The 27,293-nt window shown below is 39.4% G+C and overlaps 1 protein-coding gene across 3 annotated transcripts in view; it reads right to left on the bottom strand.

The window, feature by feature from the left end:
• The window catches only part of ZMAT4 (zinc finger matrin-type 4), a 466,414-nt gene that overhangs the window by 247,130 nt on the left and 191,991 nt on the right, over nt 1-27,293 (bottom strand). For all 3 annotated transcript variants that reach the window (XM_002918539.4, XM_034647643.1, XM_034647642.1), the window contains one exon: nt 20,575-20,731. In XM_002918539.4, coding sequence (XP_002918585.2) covers nt 20,575-20,731 — 157 coding nt within the window. The remainder of the gene's footprint in view (nt 1-20,574; nt 20,732-27,293) is intronic.

Genomic DNA, 27,293 nt, shown 5'->3' with positions numbered 1-27,293 from the left:
CTTAGAGAGTTCCGATTATGCACATCATTCTGGAAATTTTACTTTCAAACAGGAAGCCATTTACTCTGTTCATTTAGCATGGCATCTAGACTCCTCACTCCAAGCTTCTGGCTCAGTACCAATCATCTCAGGTTGCCTGGAACTGAGAGGGTTCACAGGACATGGGACTTTCAGTGCTAAAACAGGACAATCTGAGGCAAATTAGAACGAATTGGCCACCCTACCTTCTGGAGTCAGACCTGATTTAACATCACACTGGAAAAAGGGATTAGTAAAAATTTTGGAAATAATTGCTTGGGAGACTAGAGCAGGTCTTCTTTCAACCAACCAGGAAGGATCTAGCAATAGCTCTCAAAGCTTTACTTGTCAGATCAACACAGGGTGTCCTTAACCAGAGAAGGGGATAACACAGCAAACAATAGTATCCTCAGCTGCTTGTCTGCCCTCTGGACCATGGCCTCAGAGTGCCTTCAACCCCAAAACGTGCAACTTTCACTGACATTCCCTACTCTCTCTCTTTCCCCCCATCTCTCCTTACCTTTCCTCCCTTGTCCTTTCCTTTCTTCCTCTTCCACTCATTCCTGATGCTTTCTAGGCTTTAGGATAACAAAAATTAGTCCATCCTCACAAAGGACTTTTTGAAAAAGTTCCAGGAATTAACTTCTTTTAATGTATGTGGCTTTCTCACCTATGGCGTTCTTATCCATAATACTAATTCTTCAAGTTATGATATTGTGCAGTCTGTTCCATGTATTTTCTTCTTTAAGTTGTCCCCAAATTCTGTTTGACCAATGAGGTAACTTGAAGCTCAAGGAGATAAGTCAACTATCACAGGGCCCCTTAATTAATAAGCAGCAAAGACAATGAAAAAGACCAGATCTTTTGATACAAAGACCAAGCACCATGTTTTAATGCCAACTAGTTTCCAGTAATGCTGAGGAAGTGATAGGCCAAATAAACAAACAGATTAACCATAGAGTCAGAACAAATTTCCCAGCTTCATCATTTGTTCTCAGTGGGGATTATTTGGAAATATGCATTTTCTCTAAAACAATTTTTCCAATTTCTAGACCCTGCGATCAACAGCCTTTCCTTTTTCTCTTTTTTCCTACCCTAAATCAAATTAATGACAGTAGGAATCCTTTAGCAAGTATCACTGTTGTTTGTGTTTGGGTTTTTTTTCCCCCCTAAATGCTGTTGACAATTAAATTTGACTAGGCCATTCAGTCCCTGGCTGAGGAGACAGCTGTCAGTGTGTTCAGTCTTCTAGTCTCTTCTGCAGGTAAATGCCTCAACTCAATGCAAACAGAAAAGACGAGACTCAGAATGTACATTTTCTTTGTATCGTTATCAGAAGACAGGGCCTCTTGTGTAGATGGTAGATGCTCTATGAACATGTGATGAATAAAAGAAGAAAACGACTAGTAAATTTCAGTTAACATCAACTTGGTGGATTTTCATGTTTTCATAAATGGCTTATGATAGCTACATTTTAAATCTTGGATGATTTCATTAGACTTTACAGGGTTAAAAGCAAGTTAGATGTTCATATATGGGGATAGATGAAATAAATGGTGGGCATCTATACTCTGAAACACCATGCAGCAATTGAAAACACATATTAGAAAAAAAAATCAGTGACCTGAAGAAATCCTTAGGATATAATGTAAACTAAACTGTGTTTATATGTAGGGTGCAAACCTAATGACATTATTAAATTATACATACCCACCTATTTAAAACTATATAAAGACCAGAAGGCTATAAATCAAGCTCTTAGCAATAGTTGTTTCTCAGTCGTGGATTATGGTGATTTGTTTTATACTAGAGGATATACACTCCTTGATGCAGAGGGAAAACATTTTTATTTTACAACTTACATATAGGCCACATTTCATGCTAACTTGTTTTAGTACAAAGTAGAGAAAACACTGCTTAGGGGACGTGTGGCGCTGCAACCAGATCTTAAATTAAATTGCAGAAGATTTTATTTGCAGTGATTTATTTATTAATTTATTGTTGATTTGGGGGAAAATGGGTTGGGAGAAAACTGGCTCTGTCAGAATATGATGTAAAAGCCCCAGTTTCTCCTATTTCTCCAAAAGATACAGGGGAAAGCTGTTTTCCCACTGTATGACAAACCCAAAAATCACTCTCATTATTTAGATAAAATGAAGTAACACTCTTCCTTCTCATATGTTTGCAAATGAGTTCTGCTATCCAAGACTGCAAGATAGAAAAATCCATGTGCTATTTCTTTTATGCCATGATGGAAATTAGAGACACTGTAAAATATTTCATGTTCCAAAATACATGCCATTAAACACTTCCTGAGAATAAACAAAGGCGAGGATGACTTAACAGAACAATCATTCCAATTCAATTTTGTATCAAAACTCTAATTATAATCAGCCTATTAACAGGAACTGTTTCCTCACCCACACTACATTCATATATCATCAGTCTTCATTAATATAGTATTCATAGATCATTGATTTTCATTAATATAGAATAATTCCCTCTAGTTTCAGTCACTGATTAGGTTCTAAATATCTTAAGTATGCCTGTTTCCTGCAGAACCTTAATCTTTGAAAATGAGCCATTAAACAGAACTTCAGAGGAGATGAAAGTCCTTTTATAATTTTCTCATGTTGTTTGACAAAAGAATCCTAAGGCTACAATACTCCACGTTCTTCCATGTGGTGAAAACAGAGGATGTAGAATGTAGGTTCCACAAGGACAGGATCTTGATCTGTTTTGTCCGCTGATGTATCCCAGGTCTCTAGAACCAGGCCTGGCACATAGTATGTGTTAAATAAACCCTTACTGAATGAGGGGAACAGTTTATTCTCCATAAAGCTATCTGTGTAAAAGAAGGAATTTTACTTTAGGAAATTTTGCTAGTAGGGAGGCATCCTCCTGGTCCAGACTGATCTTAAAAACACCTGCTGGTTGGTTATGGCCATAGTTCCCAAACTGTATAGAGGCACCCTGGGATGATGCAGTAAACACACAAGGGAACCATAAGATCATTTAAAATTCTGCGAAAAGCATAGAGACATCCATTAGATACCACGGGAACCCCTATCTTAAGGAAGTTCACATTTTCAACATTAGATGCTACAGTCCTTTGAACGAGGTCATATTACTGTGAACCTGGATATTTGGAGGCTGCTGCCTACCTCCAATCCAACTAGCCAACCAGTGAGGAACAGGAAACAAAGATGACTATGTCCAATCTAATCCAAAGATTAGGGCATCACCCAGATCAGACAGTGTTGGCAGAGTGAGGGAGGACTGGTGAGCTGAAACCTGAGGACGGGTACCAGCTTTTATTCTTTCATTCTGTGGGCACCATCCCTCACTTCGCCTAATCTATATCCCATGCTCACGGATAAGAATGATTTACTTATCCACCAACATCAGCTATTCAACTAGAGAGCCAGCTTCCTGGATCATTTCTTATATCCTATGCATATTTATGGAAGATTCAAAGATGAAAAAAGCAACCAGTTCCAGTAGCACAGCAGAGATAAAGCACAAGCTAAGTTCAGAAGTAGACAGAGAGAGAGGGTAGCCTTTTGGACTGAGGTGTAGGAAGCTGAAAGCTTAGAAGTCGTTTTAGAGAAGTTAGCACTGATATTGTCCCCTGAAGAGAATGTGTGTATCTCTACTTCACCCTCAGCTAGCATGTTTCCCTAATCAGGTTTCTCCACTCAACCTGAGTGTTGAGTGACCTTAAGCATATATCCCTAAAAGTCGCATTGTCCTTAATAACCCACAGTTTGCAAGTTACAAAAATTGCCTCTACTTCATATTTAAAACTAAATGAATATGAATATTAGCTATGCATATATTTTGCATGTATCTATTTGGATTTAATCCAGAAATAAAGTACTCTTTTATTAACTGCCACTTGGAAACTGCTAAATCTGAAAGTTCAATGCTATTCTGAGTTAGCTCTATAAAACCACAAAGCAACTCTAGAACTTCTTGAGGTCTTCTAAGACAGATGGAGCTACTTTGCTCCATCATGTTAGTACTTCCAACCCTTGGATCATGAGAATCCAGGGTGTCAAATGCTAAGGCAAGAAGGTTCTCCAATCCCTACAAGTTTAAAGACAATTTCTTTATATCACTGCTTCTCATATTAAGCAATGAAGATGGTGGTCAGAGGATGACTGCAAATAAAAGATTTTAGACTAGATAAGATTTTGCAAATCAAAGTTAGAAAATCATTAGGTTAATTTAGTCCCTGAGGGAACAGAGGCCAATCCAGAGCCTGAATTATTTAAATGTATCGTCCATAATTGTTCATTTAACTATGGCTTGACCGCAAATTGCATACTTCATTGTTGCCATCCAGACACAGCCAAATGGGAGTGCACGAGAGAGACTATAAATGATTTCTATTAGAGAATTTTTAGGACAAGAGTGCCATTAACAGGTAGTGAAAGTGAGGCTGCTTAAAATTTGCAACTGCAAGTGTGCTCCACAGACCAGGAGCATCAACATCACCTGGCAGTTTATTGGAGATGCAAATCTCAGGTCCTACCCTGGATCACTAGATGAGAATCGGCATTTAGGAGAGTTTCAGGTGACTGGTATGCAAATTAAATTTGGGAAGCACTGGATTAGAATCAGCAGTTCTCAGTCCCGGTAAGGGTTATAACCACCTGGGAGATGTTGAACACTTATGGACTCTAGGCCCCACCCCTGGCCAATTAAATCAGAATCCCTGAAGGTGGAGCTTAGCAATGGCAGGCTTTGAAGCTTTGCAGCCAGGGCTAGGAAGGATCAGATTGGAGGGACAGCATTTGGCATGGACCTCACTTTACCTCAATCTTATGAAACATCTGCATTTTTATGTTTCATTTATTCAACTCTATGTACTGGCACCGTGTTCCACATTAGCATACAACACCAGTCCTTGTGCAGCTTGAAATATAGAATGAAAATTCCTTTTTTTTTAATGGAAATACTTTTAATTAACTCACAGAACTATTTTACTAGGTTGCACGAATTCTACAGAAGGCTGTTTATTCAGAAAATCTAAGAGGCAACAGATATAGAGAAATATATAGGTTTTGAAATAAAATCAAACTAGATTTAACTCAGGATAGGGTGACTTTCTGTAGTGAAAATATTTCCTAAAATAAAGTAGAGCTAACGGTTCAACCTCATTTTCTGTTGTGCCTGCTTGATAGAAGTTAGTTCCCAGATATCCTGGCCACAGAGAAAATGAAGATTGCAGCCAAGATCTCCTAATTCCTACTTCATGTTTTCCCATGTCCCACGCTGACATCAGTTCTACCAAATTAACATAGAGGCTGCCCTCCCAGAGACCAGGAACATAGTAAGCATGAGACAAGGGAGTGTGTGAGAAGACTAAGTCAGAAAAACTCACTTGGTGGTCATGAAGCATTCATGTATCTAGTCATAAGTTTGCAGCGACTATAGCAATCCAAGATTCTTTCAAAGAGATCCAGGATGGATTGTAGAATGCTAGGAAGTAGAGAAAAGAGCCAGAGAGGTGGCTTAAGGAAGAAAAGTGTATGAGTAATAAAGGATTTGGGATTACTTAGCCAGAGGAGGAGAAGCTGAAGCATTACTTAATAACACTTGAAACACATAGAGGATTACAGAATTCGGACTGATGGCCAGCTGTTTTTCCAAAGCTGCTAAAAAGGTAAAACAGACTGAGCCTGAATGGTAGGCCTTTAGAAGACAGGAAGCTTAAGGGAACTGATGCATAATGTTAAGACACGTTTACTGCCCCTGGGGTGCGTAGCTGAGGAAAGTTTGTAGAATAAGAGCATTACTAATACCCAGGGTGAAAGGGAAAACATTTAAACCATGCCAGATAACGAGACTTAAGAGTTAAATGGAATCTTGCTGGAAACAGAGGTGGGTAAGATGGTAACTCAGGATTCTGTGAATTTCTAGGGATAACCCAAACTCCATGCTAGGCACGGGATGAAAAACATTTTTTAAGGCAAAACTCTTGAATATTAAATCATCAAGGTTAGGCAGATATATGGACATCATTCTTTCTGACTTATTTTGACTAAAAATGATTTCGCCTTTGTGTTAAGAAAGATCAAGATCAAATATATGCCAGAGTTAGTTCCTGCCTCCCCTGTCCAGCAGCATGCTTGATATATGGGTTTTACTAACTCAAAATGAAAGGTCCAAGTATTACGATTTCATCAGCTCTGTTGACTGAAAAGCAAAATGAAGATGATAATCATTAGCAGTTTACATAATCAAGCTATAGTTACAGCAGGAATTCCTGAGTACACCTTTAATTCCAGTCTCCTGCGTCTCAGTTATGAAATCTCAACAGGTGGTGTAGAGCTACAATCATGCCTACAAATGACTGAGGACTCTCTCAGAGACCTCCATATCTCTCAGTTCCAAGGACTGCACTCAGAATTCCCAGACCACATCTTTAGCCACTATCACCAACAATAAGACTGGTTGCAATTCATGGTACCTCAAAGTGGTCAAAATCCTCTTGAAAATCTAGATGTATTCATAATGACAGCCATAGGACTCAACAATGTGTGCATTTAGCAAACAATTAGCAGGAAATCCTACACAAGAGAAGCAGTTTCTCTGAAGGCTGAGAGTAAAATAAGAAAACACAAAATTTCATCTTTTCTAGCTTTTAAATAAGTAAACTGGTTTGGAGTCTACGTCACATAACAATTTTACAGCAGAACAACCTATTGAGAAATTAAATAATTGTCTTATTTTCCAATAGACTCACTTCATAAAAATAAAAGGTGTTTTCCATTGCTTTCCAAAACAGGGTCTAAGTCTTGAACTCTGGCTTTCCCCACCCCCAGGACAGAATGAACAAATGTACTTATTCTGGGCTATCTGAAGAGCAAAGGGATCTGAGTATCAAAGAAGGGAGTGCCTTCCGATACCAGGAAAGGAATTATCTTATTAGGGGCTGCAAGTATGGGTAGAGACCTGGGTGTCTTAAAAGCAGTATGTCTAAGGAAGCAGGACATCCCCCAGAAATGTACATAATGGAGACTTGGCTTCTTTTCCATAGCCTCACTTGGCACAAAGGGGATGAAACCATCGGTGGAAGTCTCTGATCTGAAGGAATATGTCAGCCTGTGAGGGAGACAAGTAAGTTGAGATCCACTTCTGGGGAAGCCCTGGGGCTTCACCCACAGCCTATGGACTATCACACAACAGCATCCTGGGTGACCATAAGGTAGCCAGAACCCACAGGCTGGGAGACTTCCTTGAGGGTTCCCTTATGCCCCTAGGCCCTTGTGTGGCCCTAAAGAGGGAGGAGAGGGCACCCCAAAGAATGACCAAGACTATCATTCTAACCCATCTTCAGGGCTAGAGGACAGGAGTAATTTACACTGATTTTCAAAATACAAAGAAATATGATATTTATTGTATCCAAGAGCTATCCAGTAATTCATACTTATTGTATCTGATTATTAAAGAAACCAACCTGAGTGTTACACAAGACTTTTGAGGCTGCCATGTAAAATATACAGATATTTCAAAGGATAAAAACACAGTCTGGGACATTTACTACCAATTATTTTAGGTAGAATGCTTATTTTACAAGTGCCTTCTCGATTTCATAGACTAGACAGTTTTAGGGTTCTTATCTTTAATGGTTGATTTAAGAGTTATTGCCAGAAAATCTTTCACTCAGAGTTTTTTCTGAATAGTAATGCCTTCTGTGTATGGATTCCACGCCTTGACCAATTCTTCTATTGTCAGTTTCAGCGTAAGCACAGGTAACTGACAATTTTATTGTTCTACTCTATTCCTTCATGAAAATGTGTTAAAGAACACTTTCTGGAATAAAGGTATAACCACATCATAAAAGCTGCTGAAATCATCAACTATTTGATCATCCAAAAAAGGAAAGTGAGTTTATGCTATTTAAAAGGATTTGTGAAAATCATCTAGGCAGTAGTCTCATTGTTAAAATCTTTAATTCCATTCAATCTTTGATCTTTTGTTTTGCTGGTCATCAAATAGAAAATAAAAAGACAGTAGCCTTGATCTAATCATTGCTCCAAGCCTCTTGTGATTCAGTGTTCAAAAGTAGTGGCCAAAAGAAGTTAGCTCATTTCACATTGCTAATTTATTCAAACTCTATTTATTTGTTTTGACAACGTGACACCATGGAAAGATTACTGCAAAACAAAAGAAGTCTCTTTGCCATCAACCCGTTATATCACCCTGGGCAAATGGCTTTACCTCTCTAGGCCTGTTTCCTCATCAGGAAAATGAGGCGGTTGAAACAATGATTGGTAAACACCTTCCAGCTCTGCAATTCTATGAATCTATAACTTGTTGTAGTTGTAAGCATTAGAAAAGACAAAAACATCATCGGAACAAATGCACTGATCTAAAGATGACATCTTAGAACATGCCAACGTTTCTAATTTAGAAGAAAACGCACTGCTATGAAGATCTGCCTGTTTGACAAAGTATTGTTTGCGTCTATTAAAACAAGTATCTAGACAGGCCATGCTGGCAAACCAAATAACCTGATTCAGATGATAGAACTGCTGTAGTGTATGAAATCTTATATGCAAATAGGAGGTATTGATTGAACCTGGAGTGCATATATTATTTAAAATTTGAATTTATGTAACTTACAAACAGATCTAGAATACCCTGATCTTTATTCATTCAACAGAGAACTCAAATAAGCAATTCCGTGTCTGGCATAGAAATTTATGGAAAAGTTCTGAAGCTCTGTCTCTCTCATTTTCAGCAGGAAATAAGGAAGGAAAGAAGAGAAGCAACAAGATTAGAGAAGAGGAATATATGATAAACACACTTACACACAAGACAAGCAGTGTGGATGAGATCATTGTTTATCTGATCCTTTTCCCACATTGTTCACAGTTCCTACAAATGAGAAATACTTGATTTAAAGTTTATAAATATATCTTTGTAGCTTTGTTGCTTCCGATCATTTTAGTGAGAGCCTCAGAGTCTGAACTGTGCTGTTCATTAGGTGAGCAAAAATCTGTAGATCATTTTTGAAGCATTATTTGTCACCACCTCAGATGAAGGAAAGGTCCTGAAATGTGCAATCAGAGGCCCTGGGTTCAAGTTCCAATTACGCTATTTTACCGCATAACATCAGGCAAGTCCGTTACCCTGCCGTCTTAATTCCCTCACAGGTAGAGAGAATGATACTTTAGACTTCGTGCTTTTTCTGAAGAGCAAGTGAAACAATGAATGTGATGTTTCTGATAGAATGTCTTTAACATTATCAGTTATGATCACTTATTTTATTATTAGTTTAGACTCTGCCCTCTCAACTATGGTTTTACCACATCCTAGGATCTTTGAAATGTTATATATTTTTATTCATTTTTGAGTGGTGAATTGATTTTTGAAATGCTTTTATAGGTATAATGAATATAACTTTTGATATAGTCAATTCCTGTTATTCACAGTTAGTTATGTTCCTTACAAAGTCTCCAAAGAACACTGAAGAAGCAAATACCAAACCATTGCTCCTGAGGGGAAATTCAGGCTTAGGTTCCTATGAGCCTATGGTCACATCTTAGTCAACTGATCAATATAAAACCTTGTTTTATGTGTGCTTCTGTTTAAAGACCCCTTATTTAATATATATTTTTGATTCATTGACATTTAACTCAAAGTCAACAACATATAACTCATGCCTAAACTAAGCTAAGCTAACTGGGAGTTGTATATAAGTCATGAACCACTGAATTCTACTCCTGAAACCAATATTGCACTGTATGCTCATTAACTGGAATTTAAATAAAAAATTTGACAAATAAATAAATAAATAAACTAAGCTAAGATAAATGCATGTATTTTTTTGCCATAAGTTCACACGGGCATAACATTGTAAAATGGAGTCTGACTTCAGAGCCTTTGTTTATACTCTATGTTACTCTTTATTTCACCTATCGTACCAGGAGAAAAAGTTTCTTTAAATCAAGCAAGCAGACAGGACAGGTATGACACTTCCTATAAAGCTGGGAAACCACTGCCTTTGATCATTATATTTATCAGAAGTTTAAAGAACCAAGGTAACTTCAATACAAAATAAACCTATAGGTACTTAAATGCCTATCATTATTCTCATGTATCCTTCTAATTTTCACTCATCCAACAAATATTTGTTAAATGCCTACTACATGCCAGGAAGCATTATTCATCAACAGAGCCATAATGCTGTGATGCTTCTGGAACATGCTTCAGAAGTGTCTGCTATCAATCTTCTACTGTTGTTAAAAAACACACACATTACGGAAACTTCAAACTCTTAAGGGTCAAAAATGAAGGAAAGGTTACTGCCAAGTTTGATGCCATTTCCTGTCAAGCCAATGATGTTTGAGAATGACATAAAAGAGAGTGCTCAATATACATTTTTGCTAAGAATGATAGATATATTCATAAAAGCTTCTATGTGAAACAGTAACTTTAAGGGACAATGAATCAACCAGGATAGATTAGTCTCCCCTGCAATAACAAACAACCCCAAAGTGTCACAATAAAGGCATCTTTCTTGTTCTTGCAAAGTCTAATGTAGGTTGAATGGCCCTCCTCTGTCTTGTAGCCTGGTTTTAAAATAATGCACGTTACATCTACACATAATCAATTCAAAGTCTGGGGAATGTCGGAAGGAAATGAATTTTGGATGAGGAACTTGTCTGCCACAAGCACAAATTAATTTTCTTGTTAATCCTAAATATAATACCTAACTATTCAGATTACGGATAATCTTAAAATTTCACTTTGATAAATGGGAGACAATGGGGAATACCTGTATTTTACAGGGTTTTTTCCCTATGTCTCAGATTTCTATTACATAATTCATATTCTCTTCAAAAAATTTTTTAAAAAATAGCTAAATGGTATCTTCTTTAGAATTTTAAGTAAGAACACAGTCTCCTTTTTATTTCAATTATCTTGTTTGATGAGTTTACTATGAGAAAAGGGGGAAAAACACTAGCTAGCAAGCATAATCTCAGGGCCTATGGCCTTTGTCATGTGCCATCAGTTAAAAGAAGTTGGCCAAATACATGTGCACTCAGAATTTCAGAATGGGAACTCCTTTGGAACAAGATCTTTGCAGATGTAACTAGTTAAGCCGAGTTGAGGTCATACTGAATGAGGGCGGGCCTCAAATTTAGTGACTGGTGTCTTTACAATAAGACGAAGGACACAGAGACACACAGAGAAGATGGGCATGTGGCAGTGGAAACAGAGATCAGAGTGATAAGGTTAGAATGCCAAGGGAAGCCAGCAGCCACCAGAAGGCAGAAGGACGCAAGGAAGAATTCTTCACTAGAGCCTTCAGAGGGAGCATGGTCCTGCCCACAGCTTGATCTTGGACTTTCAGCCTCCAGAACTATGAGAGAATAAATTTGTTATTTTAAGCCACCCAGTTTATGATAATTTGTTGCAGCAGCTCTGGGAAACTAATATAGATTGGATCATAGATTTCAACTAAGAATTAAAAATCACAAGTTATAAGCATACTAAGGCTTTGGCAAAATCACGGTAATATTCATCTGTTTAGTCTTCATAAATGTCTTAGAATTTTAGACCTAGTGGAGACATTGGCTATCACTCGAGGCTTACAGCTTCTCTGGAGACCTTTCTTGCTCTTAACAAGGGGAAGGGTTCCCCTTATTCTTAATTCTTGGGCTACCTCCGCAAGGTACATCTCTCAAACTTTCCTCTGCCCTCAGTCCTTCTATCTGCTGATCCCTGTCCTGTTCGGTACCTCCCCTTGCTCCTCATAGGTGTGTACAGCCCAGGAAAATGCTTGCATTTTATATACAAACCCACCAGTACCATTCTCTCCATGCTGCCTCTTCCTTGAGATCATTCATTATTAGGATCAGAATTCAGCAAATCTTTCACGTAAAGGACCATGTAGCAAATATTTTAGGCTTTGTGGACCATATGGTTCCTGTCACAACTATTCAGCTCTGCCACTCTAGCCCAAAAGCAGTCTTGACCAAACATAAATGAATGTGTATGATTGTGTTCCAATAAAACTTTATTTATGGACTGAAATATGAATTTTATGTATTTTCCCAGTGTCACAATATTCTTTTGATTTTTTAAAAACCATTTACAAACATAAAAACCATTTTTGGTTTGCAGATCATACAATAGGCAGCAGGTCAGATTTGGTCCTCAGGCCAAAATTTGCTAATCCCTAATCTACATCAGTGGTTCTCCACTGGAGTCAGATTTGCCCCCTAAGAAGCATTTGGCTATGTCTAGAGACATTTTTTTTAATTGTCACAACTAATGAGGTTCTTCTGGAATCTAGTGGGTAGAGGCCAGGGACACTGTTAAACATCCTATGGTGCATAGAACAACCCCTCCCCCAATGGAGAATGTCAAGACTCCTGAGATGAGAAACTCAGGTCTAGATTAAGGATTCCTTTGAGAAACTGAGACCCTTCCCTAACAATCTCCATTGGTTGGATGGTTATTAAGACCTTACTTAAATGGCTCTCCTCATAAGTTCTTCCCAGAACACTCCAACCACAATTACTTTAACCTTTTCAATATCCTATTGTATTTGGAGACCTTCACGGTGTGTTGTTTTTTGTATTTCAGTGTCCATGTTCCCTCCTATTCCATGGGGAGCCTCCAGAGGGCAAGGAGTGTCTCATTCATCTTTGTGTTTCCAGGACACAGGATGTTGGTTGAGAGGGACTAAGCTAAGAAAATAATGAAATAAAACCTTCACGTTATGAATTCTCTTATGGTGGTACCAGACGAGGGAATTTCAACTTTGATGGAGAAAGGACTTCTTTTTTTTTCTTTTAATAATATTTTTATTATATTATGTTAGTCACCATACAGTACATCCCTTGGGTTTTTTTAATGTTTTTTTATTATATTATGTTAGTCACCATACATTATATCCCCGGTTTCCAATGTAAAGTTCGATGATTCATTAGTTGCATATAACACCCAGTGCACCATGCAATACGTGCCCTCTTACTACCCATCACCAGTCTATCCCATTCCCCCACCCCCCTCCCCTCTGAAGCCCTCAGTTTGTTTCTCAGAGTCCATAGTCTCTCATGTAATCAGAAGGGGGAATGAAGCATGAGAAAGGACTTCTATCCCTTGGGGTGGACATTTTCTGTCTGAGAATGCCAGCTTCCCTGGGTCAGTCACCAACAGAGGGCCCCATGCTCGATGCAGTCTGAACTACCTATGGCTAGAAAGCCAGGTGGGACTGGAGCTGGCTGAGCCTCCACTCAGTGAGAAGCTCCATTTAGAAGCAGCTAGGACTTCCTGCAGCCCCTCCTGGAGGCAATACTGACACATCTTAAACACAGGTTGAGCTCGGTGTTAGAAGCTACACTGCCTTCCGTGAGGCAGGAGCAATTGAGGCCACCAACAATAATGGATTTGGCAGAATCACCCAGCCCTGACTTTGCTCTGCTCTGCTCCCATCTGACAAACCTGCTACCCCTTGGATTCCCAACTCAGCTTCCTTCCCCATCTCCTGATCCTTACCCTGAGATCTTCCCAGCTTACAGTTCATATCTTCCCCTACTCCAGCCCCTTGCACTGGCTGTGCTTCCTCCAAGGCTGCTGGTATCAGCTAGTCCATACTCTGGATGGCCAGGCCAACACCTTTATTAACAGCCCCCTACCTGGAAGACATCCAAAGCCCCCAGCACACAATCCAAAGCTTCAGTGGCTAGCCTTTTGAGCATTCAGGCTGTTTCTATCTTCCAACTTAACCTCTGTTCAAATCTGATCTCCTGCTTATTTCTCTTGGCTCTTCCCATTTCCCATTTCCCCCATCTACCCAATCACACTGGATTAATGTTTTGTTTGGCAGATTTCTGTGGCTGTTTTGATTCTTCTTTTCCCCCAGGTTTCTGTGACTGTGTACCCCAGCCCATACTTCTATGCTTGTACTAGTCCTCAAGCAGGGACTGAACACCAGATTACATTTTTCTGTCACTCTCTGTCCTGGAGAAGAATACGACAGGCAAGATTGTGTACGGGAATGTGGCAGAATTCAGAATAAGTGTGGAGACATAGTTCCTCTGTGAAGAGTGCTTAAAGACTAATGGGTGAGGCCGGTGATGGGTATTAAGGAGGGCACATATTGCATGGTGCACTGGGTGTTATACACAAATAATGAATCATGGACACTACATCAAAAACTAAGGATATACTCTATGGTGACTAACATAACATAATAAAAAATTACTATTAAAAAAAAGACTAATGGGTAAGGTAAACTCACCGAGTGGAAGCAGCCATAGACAATAGATAAGATATTTTAAGTACAAAATTATATGGCACAGCATTCAGAGAAGAGTAAGTAAACACATTTCCATTTCCTGAGTGGACAGAGCTAAGATTTATTGAGCACTGTGATAAGCACTTTGCATTTATTAACCAGCCTGTATAATCATGATAGAAAACCCTTAATAGAAGTCATAGCATTATACCCACTGTATAGATGGGGAAAAGGAGGCTAAAGCAAGTGAAGTCTTCTGCTAATAAAGGTGGGGGGGGTTCACATATGTCTGCCTTCAAAGCTGGTGCCATATGCCTTGCAATTTCCAGCAGCCATGATGCACTTCAGAGACCACATGAGGCCTGCACCAATGCTTGGAAGATGAAGCTATGAAGACCCACAGCAGGAAGAGGGAAGGGCCTCTGGGCTATAGGACAGTGGCCGAGAAAGTGCAGTGGGCTGGTGGTACAGAAGACCTGTCTGGGAGAAAAGGTCTATGGAGCAGATAGAGGCAATAAGGTGGGAGGTCCAGAACTAACTTGTACAAGCTCCTGAGCACTAGAGGAAGGAATTCACCTTGCTTTCGATGGAAATAGACCAGATGTTTTGCAGGGTATAGTAATAAGTTGTGTTTGGGGAATAAGACACTGATATGAAGGTAGAACTTTTGCCCCTCAGGCAAGTCCCTGGCCAGAGTGACGTCAGTGCTGCCTACATTGCATCTGAGCTTCCCTGAGTTGAATATGTGGAAGGCACATCAAGGACTGCCTTTTTGGCTAAGTATTTACTTAGGTCTGTGTCTATCCTAGAGGCTGCTATAACAAATTACCACATATTTAATGGCTTTAAACAGCACGATTTTATTTTATTATCATTCTAGAGGTCAGAAATCTTAATTCCATATGCAATCTTAACTCCTCCTGTGTAACACCTATTCATAGAGACTCTGGGGATCAGGACAGGGACATCCTTGGAAACCACCGTCTGGTCTCCTGCAGGCAGTGATCTTGCCCTCGGGGCTTAGTCACTGGCAGACCTGCAGCCCTCTAGCACACACCCTTATGCGCCACCCAGGCAGCTGTTTGGGAAAAGCCATACTTCACTGTGAATCCCAGAATGAAGCCATGATGCAGCATACAGCCTCAAGGCTCTGTCTGGTTCCTCATCCTCCTTACTCTGTTAGAAGTGCTCACCATCACCCACAGACTCAGGTCTTTGTGAGGGGCATCCAGGGCCAAATCCCAGCCTGGGGTAAACAGAATTCGAGCAGTGGCAGCCTGACCTCTGAGGTTTGGCATCGGCTTCTAGCCCTTCATCAATTTGCGTTTTGGCTCTGCTAACAGAGCTTCTTCCACATTCCTGGGACCTCTACCCGCTGTGGGTCCTCATTAAGGTGTCTGGTTCCTTCTTTCATCCTTGAAGATCTTGAGTTCTGGTCTTGAAAATGATTTACTATTTCATCTACTTGCCAGTTATCACTTCCAGATCCAGGGTGTTGCCCCCAGCTTAATGACGGGGTCCCTCTCCTCCTGACGGGTCCCCTTTATGCCCAGGGCCCTTTTGTCTCCTCAGCTCCGCTGCCATCCCCTGCCCCCCAATGCCCACCAGCACTGCCTAACTCCAGTGGGCAGCTCCGGTGCCAGGCCATGCCTTGGCTCATCGAACTTGTCTCAGAAAGGCTTGTCTCCAAGGAGACACACGTGATGTCCCTTTGTGCTGTTCCCAAGTAGTGCTTGAACAACCCTGTGTTAACCAGGAAGTCAGAATCTTTGATAGAAAGGACTCAGGCTGTCCCCCCAACCCCATCAACTTATTTACCACATGCTCACCTGTGAATAACCTTCTACTTTCTGAAGCTTTTTAAATCTATCGTTTGCTCCATAAAAGGGCCAGTGAGATAACCACATCTGGTGTTAGAATGAAATGACAGATGAGAAAAAAATGAGCTTGGAAAATATAATGGACCTACCAAAGATCACATTGCACCTTAGGCCAAGATGAGGTCTGGGCTCCTGTCTCCTGACTTCCAGGCCAATATTTTTGCTGCCTATCAGGTCAGTGGGTCAAGCCCACGGTAGCATCAGGCAGGGAATCAGGGTGCAAGGACTTTAAATATCATCTAGGCTGATGTCTTCAGATGGAATCCCCTCAGGAAATGCCCTGCCAAGTATCAGCTAGCTTCTGCTTCAACAGCACCCCACCCCCCCTCAGCCACACATCCTGCCTGAGTCTGATGTCAGCTCTAGGGCCTGCTACTCTGGAGGGACAGCTTACATAGCAGCACACCTGAGCAGGGCACTGCTCTCTCCAACATCTTGATCAGTTCGTTGGCTTTCCTTTTGGTTTCATTATAGAAATCTCTGGAACTTACTAATCTTTTTCTTATCTTGAGTTCAAATATAACTTTTTAATTTTCTACCCACTAATTGGGTATATCTGTTGCATCCAAGCACACATTAACACACTCCTTCCCATGTACTCACGCTCACACATGCATACACACTCTGACATATTCCCACACACACTCACATATTCTTACACTCTCACACAATTACACTTACACACATACACTTTCACACACTCACATTCACACGTGCATTACACACATATTCTCTCACACACTCGCACATTCCCACACACTCTTACACCCATGCACACATGCACTCACAAATTCTCATAATGCTCTCATACACTCACATGCACACACATACACACACTCTCACATATTTCAAACACTTTTTCTGACACTCACACATGCATACACATATATTCTCTCACACACTCATATTCTCACACACTCCCTAACATAAATACACTCACATATTCTCACACCCATGCACACACAAGCACACACCTTCGTGTATTCTCACCATGTTTTCTCACACTCTCACATCCACACACTCTCACTTATTCTCACACACTCCCACTCACACACACTCACCTATTTTTACATACTCTCACACTCAGACACACACACCCATAACGTGAATCTCTTTTTTCCCATAACAGCTTTCCAAAGATTTGCCCCTGAGCAATCTCTTTTCCATGCTAAAACACCTCTGCTTCCTTTATTCTCCCCCTAAGGAGAGGATTGTCATGCCCTTCACTGTTCCAACCTCTGGCCTATGCCTCCTCTAAATCCTTCTCATGCTATGGCAACTTCTGGCCAGTCCCAATCTGGGCAAGACCTCCATGCTGAGGTCTGCTGACCCCCAACAACACAGTGGGCCTCGAATTCTCAAGCTTTCATCTTACAGCAGGATCTAGAAGAGCATGAACGAGAACAGAGATTCTGAAGCACACTAACCAACAAGGATGGAAGCTGGTATTTGTCCCCGCAGGTCTGTCAGGCATTTCAGAAATTCCAGTAAACATGTCCCCATCTGGAGAAGACAACTCGAACTGCAATAATTCTGCAGGAGATCCAGTTGATGCTTGATCAAAGTACATCTTAAGTAGGCGGAAAGGTAATGATTCACAGATACCAATTGTTCACCCTCGTCAGATGGAGTAGCTGGGGGAAGCACTGAGTTGTGCTTCAATTATCCCTACCCAGAAATCACTACAGTTCAAGAGCTTGTTATTCTGGGAGGGGTAGCTTACACAGCATATCTGAGCAGGAGGCTTGTTTCTCCTTAGCATCTTAATTCAGTTGGTTGGGTTTTATATGTTCTTTTTTCCCCCCTTTTGTTTTCATCAGAAAAATAATTTCAAGCCAAGCTGATTGATTAGGCAGAGCTGTTCCTAGATGTGCACAGGGCAGTCACAGCTTAGAGGGTGACATCCTTCAAGAATGACCACTGGGCTTAGCCTCATGCAGCAAGAAAGGATGGCAGGTCATCCTGACTCTATTCAGGGAGCTGGAGGGACTGAACTTCATAGCTCAGGGAGCCCACAGCCTAGGTGTTCTTTTCTGGTGCCTCTTGGTCCTTATCTTTACTTACAGTATGTGAATTTGTGTTTGAGACCAAGCTTCAACCTACATCCTTGGTCTGGAAACCAGGTTCCTGATTTGTTCCTTACACTTGACTTCTAGCCCAATCCTCTTGTCTTAAATGATGGTGCCCAGTCACACTCTTAACAGCCTTTACTTTCACCAGTCTGCAGTTAGGGCCCTGCTACCACCAGCCAGGCTTTCCTGATGCTGGTACCCAGTTTGATCTCTGCAGGATCTCTATCCCTAAACTCTCCATTGCTAGATTCCACTCTCCTATTAAACCTTCAAATCTTATCCTCTGCCACACCTCCCAATGCCTGCCCTCTGCTTATCCTTGTACCTTATGACTCACCTGGCTCTAGTAGGACACACTACTTCCTCTGCTTTCTGCCAGCAGCTGGGCTGACACCAACCCAAACCCAGGGACCAATTTAGCTCCCAGACCCTCTAATTCTGTCTAGTGTTGCCATCCTCCAAGACCCTTTCCGCTCCAAGCAGCTTTAGAGAGAACGGATGAGAGCCTAAGCTACAGAAGGGAAATGTGCAGCCTGGGCACTGTGAGTTTGATGACGTAAGGAGATGCTGGCATAAAGCAGTTGAAATCTGCTTCCCCAGCTCAAGCTACAAGCTGATAGAGCTACTTACCTCCCACCCCACCCTCACATCCTTCTGGCCTAACTGGCAATGTGATTTTGGTCACACTGAGGACTGGGCCAGCTCTGTGGACACCAAGACAAAGTCATGAAGTCAAGGTTGCAGTTTAAGTGCTCTTGATTTTTCCTTTGGAATATACTGATGGAAACTACAAACTACCTCCAAGTTATATTTACCAGCTCGGAGGGCATTTGAATTCAGGAAAACAAACTGGTGCTTGGTTATCTGGAGGATGTATTTAAATTCACAAAGAACCATTTGTGCCATGTGGTGATTTTTTTTTTTTACAGAAATAATAACTCTCCCCTTTGCTAATTGACATGATAAACAAAGACAGAGCTTCTCCTCTTCCATCACTACCTCCAAAATTAAATTTAACAGCAATTGTCTGCTTAGGCAGAAAGAACAAATGGGCTAGTTACTCATTTGTGGAAAACAGGTAAAAATTTTCCAGTGACTGTTTCTTTGAGGTGTCTATTTTAAGAAATTTGTTGGGGAGTAGGTTACAAGGTGAATATCCAACCTTTTAGCGAGCAAGAATCAGGAGTTTCAACTGAGTGACTGCTTATAAAATGCTAGCACACAGGGTGTGGAACAAGCTGAGCTCAGCTCCAGATTTCAGGTGCTTTGCAACCCCGTCCTATATCTGAATGTCATAGCCACCTTTTCAAAAACAATACCCTTTAGTTAAACTAAGTAGAAAAATATAGTGAAAAGATTCCTTGCTATTCTCTAGGTGAAAGAAGATATTTTTCTTAAGGAAAACACTGGTGAGAATAAAAGCCAAGTATTGTTTTAGGCTTTCTCCAATCTCCAAAATACCATTTAAAAAATAATTACGCCCACGATTTATGCACGATTCATTAGACAGAAAGATAAAATGCACTGCTAAATTTTAATTGCATTGGAAGAGTAGACATCATGAAATATACCCCCAACTTCTCGGGATTACAACCCAGCCTAGGAACATCTTCACCACAATTTAAACCCTGTCCAAATAGTCTAACTCGATTCAATTATAACAGCATTTTAGTTTCATAATTTGATAGACTTATGAAGAATTATTTCAGTTAAGCAATTACAGGGTCAAATGATCTTTTATCAATACTTAAGCTTTTTTGTTGTGAAAATTAACAGGCTTGAATTACAGACAACAACAGGAATTGTCACCTCAGGGGGAAAAATGAAAAACACCTTAGTTGTCTGCAAAAGAAACTGTTTTTAAAGACCAGAGTTTTCCTCATCCCCACCCTCACAAAGATAAGGGCAGGATGATAGCCTGCATTATACAGGCACAGGTGAATCAACCCACTAGACACAAAACACCACCCATACAGCTTACACACTGAAGCTATGGAAGAAAAGCATTCATTACATAATAGGTACAGTATCTTACATAATATATAATAAATATGACAGACAACATCTTGCAGGATGCAAACAGCCTTGCAGAAGATGTCAGCTGCTGAATTACTAGCTGAAAGAGCCAGGGTGAGAGAATGAGCACCTGCAATTGTATTTAATAGTCTTATGGCAGCAAGGTCAGCTGGGCTACCTAGCCATCCCTTTAGGTTTCGAAGGGCATCTACCTGTAGCCTCTATTCAGGCAGCCTCTTCTGAAGAGGGAGCATAATTAATAGGACAGGTGCAGTGCCTGGACTTCAGTGTCTCCTATGATCACTGTTCACACACATACCTGTGGTCTTTAGTGGGGTTTTCTCTCCTAGCAACAGTTTTAACCTTTTGGCATGGATTTTGCCTTGATAATGTGAGTCAGCCACCACTGCCGAGGTAAAGGACATGTTACAGAGTGTACAGCACTTATTCTTATCCACCATATCAGCATCATTTCCCTACAAGGAAGAAAGAAAAAAAAAACAGCATTAGAGGGAACCCCAAGTCCTAAATTTTTTTCCCATTCCATTTTGTTGCAAATGAGATGTAACACAGACTTTCTCATTGAAATGTCTACTTTTTGCTCTGCAACTTTTTTTTCTTCATGACAGTCATCAAAATATTTTTAGTTATTGACTTCAACCTACATTTATTTAGTGGCTACTAGTGCCAGACACAGGGAATACAAGGACACATGTGCAGGTATGAGTTACCCAAGGAAAACAGGGCCCATGATAAGGTAAGAGCACATTGTGTCTGGCACCATGAGGGAGAGGGTCTCTAATTGCACCCATTATACTCATTAAAGTAAGTAAATTATCAGAGTTCAGATGGCCTGAATTATTTAGCAGAAATTATCATTTGACATACAGCTCTGTCTTTCACCAATTTTAGCTTCACCAGGATACATGGCCACATGTTCAAGATTTTCTTTTTTAAGATTTCTTAAAGGACTTGAACGTTTTTCATAATTAACTGCAGTATATATCATAGTTATGATGACCGTGCCTGCTGAATTTTCTACAACAGTTTGTATAATTTCCTTTTCTTTGGGAAAGGTGATTAGTTAAACACAGCACAAAATACTTAAATCCAGCTTGATTTTTATTCTTTTGTAGGACAATGAAAGTTAAGCATGAATCAGAAAAAAATAAATCCTTTGTTAGATCATGTGACCTGGCTATTGTGCACAAAGATCATCAATTAACTGTATTATACAAGGGGAAGATTAATCCATGGGCTCCCCTCCTGCCTAGTTAGAAATCAAGGGTAAGGCGGACTCTCAGATAAGGAGTTAATCTATTCCTTAATGGGACAGCAACAGTGAAGCACCTTTCTATTAAAGAGCAGCCTTGGATGAGGATCTGGCCCCATAATAGCCCCTTCTCTTATTCCAAGCAGGCCCAAACAGTACAATTTAAAATGTCATGAGCAGAAGGATAAAGGTGGGGATAGGATAGAAAAAGGGAATTTTATATTTTCTGCAGAATAATAAGATGTCCAAACTGGAGAGAGTGTTGCCTTGCAAATTATGTGGCAGTTAGAAAAATAACTCCTTTCACTTTAAGGCATTCATTTGTAATCTCTCTCTCTCATAATTAGTGTTTGTCTTTGGGAGGAGTATTGTTGGTGGAAGGGGCCACCTACTGCCATTTATTCTCTTGACTTTCGATTATTAAATCTTAGTGTGCCTCCCTGACCCCATTATCACAGTTAATGGGTGAGATTTGAGGAAATGTAGTGCTAGGGGTTGAGGATCACTGAGAAGAAATGAAGCTTATATAGAGAAGAAGAGCTCTCCCAAAGGTCCTTTCCTGGACAGAGACAAATATTTAGGGCAGGACACCTGGTTATGTCATGAGGCTATGTCTACTGAGTCATCCTTACTGATGATATTTAAAGCTTTGAGTTGCTTTGAGGTTTTCCTTCACCCTCAGAAATAAATAAATAAATAAATAAATAAATAAATAAATAAATAATAAATAAATAAAATTACTAATGCTTTCACACCTTTGTGCTGTATATTGTGGAAACTAACTAGACCAAGCAGTAGAGGGAAAAATAGGCTTTTCTTTACCTACTTCTGCAACCACACCTAGGAGCTGCTACAGAATCCATGGAGGGAGTTTGAGCCCAGGGATATCAGGAAATTACAAATCAGGGAGTTACTGAAGGGTTTGAACCAGTAAATGAGGAGTAGATATCTCATGAGGGCTGAAAGACCCAAACTGGTACTTTCCATTATATTGATATTAACATTAAAAAAAAAAGAAGATGAAGACAAAGAAAAAAAAAAGAAGGTTGTTAAGGTGAAAGTGGATGCTTAAATTACTCATTTTTCACCTTCTTACACATAATTTGAGTCAAAGCATGTAATTTTTCTTAAAATTAGGAATAAGATCATAAGCCAAAGCTTAACCTACACTCTACACCTATTTACAGTCTGTGAATCCTTTCTGCACTTCTAGCAAAAGTGCTGGCCAAACCTGGCCCTTCTCCCTGGAGCTCTAAGATGTAGACATTTCTACAAAAAGGCTGAAAGCCCAACACAGGGGTTGGTATCAGTATATGAAGTACACTCAGAAATAGTTTTAGGGCAAAGAGCTGCCTTTAAACTAGATAATAATCAATTGATTCATGATACTCATTCATTCAACACATTTTAAGGACCTGCCAAATATGTTAGATGCTGTCTTAGATGAGTATGACTCTGCTCTCTGTTATTAAGGAGTTTGGGAGCAGGAGAATTGGGAAGGGCATCATAAAATAAAAGGAAAATAGTATAATCAAGAAAACACAGTCTCCTATTGGACTTACACTCCCCCAATCATAAAATTTAAAAAAATGCAAATTAAGGCTAATTGTGTGGATTTTCATCTCTAAGCCTTTCTCATGCCTTCCTTATCACTTCTTGTCTAATCCAGTCTTTCCAGAATTGGTTCAGTTTAATCATCACTTCTTTGAGATGAAGCTTTTTCTGTCTCCCTCTACAAAACTGAGCATCGACCTTAGGTCCTCTATGTGTCCTGCACATCTTTTATAATAGAACACTGAATTATTACATGCATCTGTTTTCACATTTGGTTCCCTCACAAGCCTACAAAACTCCTTTAAGGTCAAGGAAATCATCTCATTGGTATTAAAGCCCCAGCACCTGGCACAATGTCTGTCACACAGGGGGACCTATAGATGTTTACTGACTGAGTAGGGCTGAGTGTTGGTTTGTGGGATCAGTAATTCACATGACATAAAAATCAAAAGAGGAGACATAATGCAAGGAAGTATAGTTGTCAGCCAAAATCTTTCAGAATGACAGGACAATGGCCAGGAAAAGAACCAGAGGTATCGACAATTTATAAACAAACTTGACGGTTCAAGTAGAGGAACATTGTCCAAAAATTTATGTTAGTTTCATCATTGTTTTAATATATATACCTAGCTTTCTGCTCTCCTGGGCAATATCATTCACATAATCTTATAGAAGAATCAAAGTATAATAGAAAAAAACCAATAGTTAGGTAAGAAAATATCATGGAATATTTGCCATAGTTGTAGAAGAAGGACCAAGAAAGTTTAAGTCTCAGACAATAGAGAAACTGTAGTAGTGTCCTGAGAAGTTAGGCAGCCTTTGAAGCCAGCAGGACATGTTTACTGGATATTTTACTAAAGAAGCCAATGTAACTCGCGTGATACAATTGTAAATACCACCAACTTGGACTATTCTAATGACCTTGGTGGAAACACAACTACCCAGGAAGAACCTCAATACTAACCAAGGGCCTGCAAAGTGGTAGAATTTAATTGTGTGTTCTTGGCTACCTAAATCTCAGATTAATGACTTCTTACAGTTACAGATTATATCATCTTTACTGGAGTTTCCCACTGCACCCAGAGCAATGTTGATATATGGCTCAGGGCAGAAATTCCATGAAGTTTGAGGAGCTGACCTCAATGAATACATTTAAAGTTTCTAGTGTAAAGACGTGAGAATGGCCTCAAGATATCAAATAAATGAAGGGAAGTCTAAGATTATCCTAAATTATGGGTTTTAAACTGGAGGCAAAAATTCAGACTTTTTCAACATAATGGCCACATTGCTGAAAGAAAAAAAATTGTGGAATATCTTAAGGCTGCATAGTCATAGCATTTTGCAAAGGTAAGAAGTTTTCAGAAGAATTCAATCAAGGTGGAAAAGGCTGGCTGACTCTGGCCAGAAATCAAGTCCTGAAAGTCCTTTTTATATCTTATAAGTTTTTTTTTTTTTTACTTAACTCAAATAACTGCCTTCATTCTCCTTCAGGTGCATACAAAAAGCCTGAGAGGGATTTTCACTTCCAGAATGTCAGAGTGAGAAATTCTGTAAAATTGCTCCCAGCAAAACAACCATAACTGCTAAAGATTATTTTTAAAAATTCTTTAAAGTCTCTGGAAATTATACTAAGAGAAGATAGCAAATTAAGAAATATTTATTCAAAAAATATATTCTCCCAGTAAGAATAGCAAGAGTCTATGGTACTTTAGAGATGACCCTCTCCCTCCCTACCAACTGTCCAGGTAAGCATGATAGAAGTTCCATGCTGATTGGGCGTGGTCAAGAAAATAGGGCTCTCTTTCCCATCAGCTCCTGGTTAGGTGCTATTAGGAAGGTCAGACCACCACTTTAGTACCCCTTTTGCTCCAAGATGCAGAAGATAAATTGCTGGCAATGTAGCCAAGAGATCAGATATTCTCTTCCCCCATCCACACTCATTCATAGGACAAAAGCTCTATCTTAAGCACAGCAGACCAAGAATATTGGGACCCTGATTGCTCTTGACCAGCTTGCTTGTAGGACAGGGATTCCATGCCAGGAGAGACAAACTGAGAAGACCAGACCCTGACACTTCTGCCTAGCTAATAAAGCAGGATTGTCATTCTAGGAGAAGCAAGCCACTGTCCCTGTTCCTTACTCTGAAGCAGTGGCTCAGAAATTTTTCCCTAAGAACAGATGGGGAAGAAAAAGTACATAAAAACAGAAAGCTTTTAAACTCTCTCCAAAGAAACTGACTTCATTTGAAATCAAGCATTGAAAGGCTTAAGCCTAAGGTTGCTTTCAGAAACAATGGAAATATTGCTGGTAAGTTATTAAGAGAAAGCTGATAGCTCCATTAGAGCAACAAGCTAAACCATAGCTTACCAGAGAGAACCAGGGAAAGAGATAGCTCAGGAGAGCCTTCTGGAGTCAGAAAACACTTCGAAGACTTCACTCAAAAACTAGTCTTACAAAAAGTAAAATTTAATTAGATCACACTGTGCAGCATTTATACCACAGGGCATTGACAAAAACAATAGAGCAATCATCCAGCAATTAGCAGAGTCTAAAAGATGACTATGATTCCAGTAGTGCCAGGCAGTTTAACAGATATCAGAGAAAGAGACAGTCAAAGAAAGTCCTATACAAATCATTGTCATCCCACAGTGACTGTCTCATTCCTAAGGCTGAGCTGCTGAGCAGGGACATTAGTGGCTGCACATCTTGGAAAAATAGACACTATTAAAATAGTCTTAGACATTAAAGTAACCAAGACATTGGACAAATAAATAAACAAACAACAACAAAAACAAGTTCTGGAGCATGGAGTAATCTGTATCCAGCATCACTACAATATATTAACTAAAATATTTAGTTCTCAACAACAACAATTATAAAACATGCAAAAAATTCAGGGAAGTATAAACTATACACAGGAAAACAACAACAGAAAGGGCTCAGATATTAAATTTAACTGGCAAAGACTTCAAAGCAACTTCACAGATTTCGAACAATTACAAAGGTGTTCACAAAATTAAAGGAAATCATGCTTCAAGAAGTAAGAGAATATATGATGACAATGCGTTATCAAATAAAAAATTTACATCAAAGATCAGATGGAAATTCTGGAGTTAAAAATCACAATAACTGAAATGAAAAATACACAAGAGGGGTTTTATAACAGATATGAACTTGCAGAAGAAAGAACTGGTGAACTTAAAGATGTATCAGTGGAGATTATGCAATCTGAGAGAAAAAAAAAAAAAGAAAATTGAACAGGTCCTCAGAGAAATGTGGGGTACTATTAAGTATACAAATATATGCATAAAGTAGTAATACCAGAAGAAGAGAAAGAAAAAAATATTCATAGAAATAATGACTGAAAACCTCCCAAATTTGAAGGAAAACATCCAAGAAATAAATTCAACAAAATTCAAGTAGGGTAAGCACAAAATGTTCTACACCCAAATACATCACAGTAAAAATGCTGAAAGCCAAACAAAGGGAAAATGTGGAAGTAGCAGAGTAAAAGAACTTATCACATACAAGGGAACCATAATAAGAACAACAGCTAAGTTCTCATCAGAAATCAGGCCAGATGTTGGGGGGGGTAGCATATTCACAGTGCTGAAAGAAAAAGAAATCTATCAAATAAAAATCTTATATCCAGCAAAACTATCTTTCAAAAATTAAGGTAAAATAAAGACATTTAGAGATTTTTAAAAAAAGCCAACTAAGAGAATTTGTTACTAACAGATCCTCCTTATGAGAAATACTGAAGCAAGTTTTTTAGGCTGAAAGAAAGTGACACCAGAAAATAATTGAAATTCTTATGAAAAGAAAAAAAAAACACAAGCAAAGGCAAATATGTAATTATAAAAAAATTATAAATGCATATTTCTTCTTTTTTTCCTTAACTAATTGAAAAGTATATATATGAAATATCTATTTTTTGTAGTTGTTCCAATAACATATGCATATATAATGTATTTGACAGCACTAAAGATGTAGGTGGAAGCAAAGTTGTGCTGGAGTAAGGAAATGACACCATATTGTAATTTTCAAATCCATAGGAATAAATGATGAGAACCAGAAAGGGTAAATAAGAAGGTTAATACAACAAACACTAAAATATATCCAGCTCACATTTCTTTTCTCAGCTCCTTTGAAAGATATAAAATTAAATAGATTAACTGGGGAACCTGGGTGGCTCAGTCAGTTAAGTGTCT

This window comes from Ailuropoda melanoleuca, chromosome 18, assembly GCF_002007445.2.
Source record: "Ailuropoda melanoleuca isolate Jingjing chromosome 18, ASM200744v2, whole genome shotgun sequence".
NCBI lineage: Eukaryota > Metazoa > Chordata > Mammalia > Carnivora > Ursidae > Ailuropoda > Ailuropoda melanoleuca.
Note: the sequence above shows the minus strand (reverse complement) of the source record. Positions and strands in the feature narration are given on the sequence as shown.